The sequence below is a fragment of the Perognathus longimembris genome, chromosome 8 (genome assembly GCF_023159225.1).
Source record: "Perognathus longimembris pacificus isolate PPM17 chromosome 8, ASM2315922v1, whole genome shotgun sequence".
NCBI lineage: Eukaryota > Metazoa > Chordata > Mammalia > Rodentia > Heteromyidae > Perognathus > Perognathus longimembris.
Genome location: NC_063168.1, coordinates 23,369,170 through 23,376,032, shown reverse-complemented (window position 1 = coordinate 23,376,032; position 6,863 = coordinate 23,369,170). Strand labels below are relative to the sequence as shown.

The 6,863-nt window shown below is 36.4% G+C and overlaps 1 protein-coding gene across 3 annotated transcripts in view; it reads right to left on the bottom strand.

Annotated features, from left to right (window-relative positions):
* Positions 1–640: 640 nt before the first annotated feature.
* Aplf (aprataxin and PNKP like factor) overlaps positions 641–6,863 on the bottom strand; it is a 49,855-nt gene continuing 43,632 nt past the window's right edge. For 2 of the 3 annotated variants that reach the window (XM_048352644.1, XM_048352646.1), the window contains 2 exons: positions 6,734–6,780; positions 641–1,086 (listed from right to left, as the gene is read on the bottom strand). In XM_048352644.1, the coding sequence (XP_048208601.1) occupies positions 887–1,086; positions 6,734–6,780 (247 nt within the window). In that variant the 3' untranslated portion in view covers positions 641–886. The remainder of the gene's footprint in view (positions 1,087–6,733; positions 6,781–6,863) is intronic. The other variant, XM_048352645.1, reaches the window with a different exon arrangement.

Sequence of the window (6,863 nt, the reverse complement as noted above, 5' to 3'; positions counted from 1 at the left end):
TAAATTCTAACCCATCTAGAATGAAGAGCATTACTGGGCCTGAAGTGGTTTAAGAACAGAAATGCAGAGACCTACTTTATTAAACTGGAGAATAAGGGTTACTTCTCTGTATGAGGCCAGATTGTTAAGCACAAAAATCTGGCCACTTTTATCAGAACACATACACAGAAAATAATGTCATTTGAGAAAAATACAGTTAAAATTATTTCTATATTCTTAAAGAAAGCATTAGTGAGAGGAGAAGTAATGAGATAGGGCTTTAGTTTGAAAAGAAAAAAACTAAAATCTGTTGAGCTTTCCTCCTTTTAAACTCAGATATATGGAAAATTACTGTTGTAAAACATAAAATTACATTTCTTGGAAGGTGAACATTTCTATAGCCTGGCTGGACCTATTTGGTAGGAATTTCCTGAAGTGTCAAAGATTAAAGTCCACATCTAGGATATTAAAAATAGCTGATATGTGATGGGTGTCATTTTTAAAAGTCTGTCTTTGCTAGAACTCTTAACAAAAGCGAAAAAGGTGTGCCTTCCCACTTATTCATGGAATTTACCTAGTTAAACTTGCATAGTACTCTATAAAGACAGAATCTTTGGAAAAAAGAAAAAGATCAAACTTTTATACAATCTATGGCTTTTTAATTAGCAATATAAAGTATGTGAAAGTATGTGAAAAATATTATTACTCTTTAATCTCTCTGCTTCATTTCCAGGTGCCTGAAATGGGGGAGGGGGGCAATGGAATACAGTCTATCACTTCAAAGAGGACAGGCATTTCAATGTTTTGTTTTGATGCAAAGAAGTCAATGGTAAAAGTCATAACTATCAAAGAAGGAAAGCACCTCTTTAGTTTCTGACTTTTTCCCATAAAGGAAACAGAAAAATGGTTATTTTTTTCTTTTCATAAACATTTTTGCTTCTTTCAAAAGCTCGTCCATATCTTCCTTCTCTTCATCTTCCTTCCCCGGCTCCCAGTCAGAGTCTTCATCTGTTGGTTCATAGTCTTCCTCCTCATCGTCTAGAAAGCTGTCATTCAGGTCATACTCATTGGGCTGCGCATCATTACCTTCATCTAAAATGTTTCTCGCTGAAAAATAGAATTTGACACCCACACATCAGTCATTACTCAGTCTGGGGTGGGAGATTCTCACTTTACACTACTGTACACTACTGACCACTTGTTACCTATTATTATCACCTTGTACCTTGATGCCCTTGAGACTAAAAATGGCCCATGAGAGTCAAAATAATTGTTCCTGGCAACATCATAACTACATTCTACATTCCAACGTGGTGGGGTGTAATCGGTCCCACTCATCCTCTGCGCCTCCCTGGTACAGTTTTGCTCTCTCACTCCCCACTGACTTGGCCTAAGAAATGAGACTGGAAGAAGTGTTTGCCACTTCCAAGTAGATAATTGGGGGGGGGCGGTTTATTTTTTGTTTGACAGTACTGGAAATTAAACTCAGGGTTTTAGTCTTGCTAAGCAGATAGTCTACTACTTGAGCCAGGCTCCCAGCCCTTGCATTTCTACTTTGTTTTTCAGATAGAGTCTTATGCTAACTTCACTAGGGCTGATGCAAACTGAGATTGTCCTAACTCTGCCTTCTGCACAGCTGACATCACAGGGATGTGCCACCATGCCTGGCAGAAACAAAAACATTTTCTCTGGAAATCTCCATGGAAGAAGACAGTCCCTGATGAACAGCAGATGTATAAGATAAAAACATGACAGCCTGCTGGCAAACTTGGAAAAGTCTTACTGTGCTGAACTCTCTTCACCTTGTTCCAATTCTTACCCTGAGATCTTGCATACTGTACTGTTGTAGAGGGAGGTCTCTTGTTAGATCTTCAGCTATGTGCACCTAGTATTTCGTTTTCTATTTCATTCTGTACCCCTATCAAAATTTTGTATGATATTCTATACCACTACCAAAATAGATTTTCTAATTTTTAGGATTCATGTTTTCAGGGCTTAAGAAGTACTTTTCTATATTCTCAACTTAGCTTTTACTTTTGCTAGATAATTTATTACTGTTTTATAAGCTCTTTGATGCTTTAAAAATTATTTTAAATATATTTTAGCTAGTTCTTAGAAAAGTATTGTTAGTAGTTTCACATGTGTTTTGATTAACAGCTTCCTAAAATACTCACATATGATATGAAGATTTAACTTAAAAATCAAGGAGTCTTATAGGAGAAAAATGAGAATAATGACAAAAGGAGTTATTATATCAACATTTCTAACTCCTATAGACTATATTTTCCCTTATTTTACTAGGATCTATTAGTGGTACAAGAGGTTTCATTTTCATATGCCCATTATGCTAAAATAGACCTTGATTAGACTTGCCCTTGGCATCGTCCTCCCTCAAGCTCCTCCATCTCCCAAACAATCCCAGCAGGTGTTATTTTCACATACAAACATTTATCACACTCATTTCTTCACTCTGCTTGCCCTTTCTCCCCTTCCACTGGTGCCTACAACCTATATATTTTTCTCAGTATCACTCACCTCACTCATTCTAGAGAGGATTTAAAGTAGCTTGTAATGATGATAATAAAATGCAAACAAAAGAACTAAAGACATCAAAAACAATATACACCCTCAACTAGTGGGCTAAAGATTTAAAAAGAGACTTCTCTGATGAAGAAATGAGACTGGCCAAGAGACATACGAAAAAATGCTCTACACCACTGGCCATAAAAGAAATGCAAATCAAAACAACACTGAGATTCCACTTCACCCCAGTAAGAATGTCCTTAATCAAGAAAACTAACAATAATAAATGTTAGAGGGGATGTGGCCAAAAGGGAACCCTACTTCATTATTGGTGGGAATGTAAACTGGTTCAGCCACTCTGGAAAGCAGTATGGAGATTCCTCAGAAAGCTAAGTATAGAGCTCCCCTATGACCCAGCAGCCCCACTTTTGGTCATCTACCCAAAAGACCACAAACAAGAACACACTAAAGCCACCAGCACAACAATGTTCATCACAGCACAATTTGTCATAGCTAAAATATGGAGCCAACCCATCAGTAGATGAATGGACCAGGAAAATGTGGTACATATACATAATGGAATTTTATGCCTCTATCAGAAAGAATGACATTGCCTCATTAATAAGGAAATGGAAGGACCTGGAAAACATTATACTAAGTGAAGTGAGCCAGACACAAAGAAACAAGGGCTCTATGGTCTCCCTCATAGGGAATAATTAGCACAGGTTTAGGCTAGTCACAGCAGAGGATCACAACAGCCCAATAACTATACCCTTACAAACACATAAGATGATGCTAAGTGAAATGAACTCCATGTTATGGAAACGACTGTTATATCACTGTTGTAATTACTTTCAACACGCAGTGTGAAACCGCAGCTTCTATTATTGATGATCCTCTTGTATCCCCTTCCTGTGGTTGTACTTGCACTACCTCTGTATCTTATCTGAGTACACTGGAAACCGTGTATACTGGTATTAGAACTAGGAAACTGAAAGGGAATACCAAAATTGAGAGACACAGGGTAAAATAGACAAACAATTACAAAAGCAATACTTGCAAAACTGTTTGATGTAAATGAACTGAACAACTCATAGGGGGGGAAGGGGGAGGGGAGGGTGGAGGGGGGAATGAGGGAGGAGGTAACACACAGTACAAGAAATGTATCCAATGCCTAACGTATGAAACTGTAACCTCTCTGTACATCAGTTTGACAATAAAAATTAAAAAAAAATATAAAGTCTAAATCTAATAAAATCATCTCTAGCAACCCAAATATGGCTTGTAGTCAAATTATGTCTGCTTTATTTTCACAAGAACAGATGAGTGTTTTTTGAAACAGGGTTTGCTATACAGCCACAGACTCCTGAATGATAGGATGATAGTTGTGCATAGCCAAATTCTGCTAATGCCTCAAACTGGGTTTTTTTAACCAGTACTGGGCTTGAAATCAGAGCCTTGTGCTCAGTTGGCTTGCTTGCTTAGCTTGAGCTCTACCATTCAAGCCACACAAGCCCATCTTCTTGCTAGCTATTTTTGGAGATGGAATATCTTGAACTTCTCTACCAGGGATGGATTTGAACCGAGATTACTGACCAGCTAAGATTACAGGATTGAGCCACCAGCACCTAGAGGAAATTTCCTTTAAAAAATTATGGTGTTTTTTTAGACAAATGTCTGTTTCTGCCTTTCAGTGTACATAAGACCATAAAAGTAAGGAATTACTTATTTAGGAAAATATATGAATCAGTGAGCTTCTTGATCTAAACATGAATTAAGGAAACCATTTTAGAAAGAAGCAGGGCTTTGAAATAAACATGACTAGCACTTAACATGGAATGTCAGTCTTCATAAAATTTTCTTAAGCAAAAACACTATAGTATACAATGAAAGCAATGAAGAAAAGTCCCTTGTACAGGTATTCTCCAACAGGGCAAGCTGACATTATATAATGGAATCTAGGCAAAATTTTCTGAAAACTTGCTATGGCAATGTTTTCAGTATTCCACAGCAAGCTTTTCAGTTTGAAAACCAAACAACTCAATCTTGAGACTATGTTCTAGAAGAATCTCAAACCACAGCCACAGTATTGTGCAGAGAATGTCACTGTTCTGTGAAAAGCTATAGACACACAAAAATAATAACAGTAGACTAGCAGTAGCTGCTTGTTTGAAAACCAATAATAAAATGTAGCTTTCTGTAATTTTAATTTTTCAATTGTGCAAAATTCAATTTTTTTTTTAAGTTAAGAGCTTTCAGGGGCTGAGAATGTGGCTTCGTGGTAGAGTGCTTGCCTAGCATACATGAAGCCCTAGGTTTGATTCCTCAGCACCACATAAACAGAAAAGGCCGGAAGTGGCACTGTGGCTCAAGAGGTAGAGTGCTAGCCTTGAGCAAAAAGAATCCATGGACAGTGCTTAGACCCTGAGTCCAAGCCCCAGGACTGGAAAAAAAAAGAGCCTTTAACATTCTCTTGTATTATACCTGGTTTAGCTAAAATATAGCCATTGAACATATTTGAAAACTCCAATTTCACCTTTCTACAATAAATGGGTAATACATACACATGGTATTAGGATTTTAAATAATGATGTAAGATATGAGAAAAACAAGTATGTTAGAATTCTGCATTAAATATCTCTGAGATACAAAATATGAAAACATAGTATTTAATATTAGGAATACTCCAGATTCTTAATTTGTAAGTTTTAAAGGGGAAGAGATGTTTTGACTATATTGGAACATAATGACTTCTATAAGTACAGAGTAGTCTCTCATTATCTATGGAGAATATGTTCTAAGTCCCTAGTAGACTCCTAAACCACAGCTACTACTGGCCTCTATATGCACTGTTTTCTCCTATGCAATCACACCTATGATAAACCATGAATGAGTAGACACAATAAAATATTAAGAACAACAATAATAGAATAGAATAATAAATAAAATATGCTATAATAGAAATTATTTTAAACTTAGGAATTGGGCCGGGCACTGGTAGCTCACACCTGTAATCCTAACTACTCAGGAAGCTGAGATATGAGGATTGTGGTATGAAGCTACTCCAGGCAGTAAAGTCCATGAGACTCTAATTTCCAATTTGCCAATAAAGAACCAGAAGTGGAGGTGTTGCTCAAGTGGTAGAGCAGTAGCCCTGGACAACAAAACTTAGGGACAGCATCCAGACCCTGAGTTTAAGCCCCAAGACCAGTACAAGAATAACAACAACAAACTTATGCACCAGTTATTTCTGTACTCTTGTAGTTGATATTTTTCAGATCCAGGCTGACAGCAGTGGGAAACTACAACAGTGGAAAGGCAAACTGTAGGTGGGGGCACTGGTAACAACGATGACTGTAAATGAGATTATAAAGAGTTGCCCAAAAATATGTATACATTTTTTCTTAAGAAACACTAATTTTCCAGTAAAAGAAAACACTAAGGATTCTAGAAAATATTCTTCATACAAAGAACATTCAATGATATTTCCAAGAATCAGTTATTACTCCAAAATCTTTGCAGAGAAAATTCAGATGTCTTGCATATGATGCAGTAATAGCTTTCAGTAAACAGTTTCTATTCCTATGAAGATACACACCTGTCCTCTGGTTGGGTAGTGCCATAATTTGTCAGTAGAACATATTTTTAATAAAAAATTATCTTATTGCTGAAAAAGAAGCTACTTTACCATAAATAAGACATCATTAGATGTAACCCAGTAAAGAAAGTCTAGCATATAACAAAAACTTCAGACTCTATTAGCTGAGATAAAAGCAGAATATTTATGTCTAGAGCATTAACTCACTAAAGAAGGTTCCAATAAAAAAATACAAATTAAATTCTTTTAGTGGGAGACTATTTTCATCACTAGTTGGTTTTATGTATGCACGCATAAGTAAGCACAGTCTAGTTAGTGCCTATCTTATTCTCTCTTTGTGGGCATGGATAAATTGTTTGCCTAGTTTGTCTCTGCATTATATAAATGATGCAAAGAAGCCAGAATTTATTAAAAGGAAAAATATTAGAGTTTAGAGAAAGCAAACACATGGGTTTTTATGTTTGTCCCAACAGCTTCAGTATCTACTAAGGGTGCTTTGGTTCTGAAGAAGGTGATTCAATGCTAGCTCAAATTAACCAGTGGTTCAAGGATAAAAATGTAAACTAAGTCAGTTAAAGAGTCCATTTTATTACTGTTCCTAGAAATCATGGAATCCAGAGCTTAACTACTCACCTGGAATTGTACTATGTCTATACTCAATCTTGTGCTGGGGATTCTTCCTGAAAAAGATAAAAGAAACAAAAATAAGGCCTAGTTTTCCAATTAATAAAAATCATTAAGACTTGTAGCCTAAGCTAGAAAG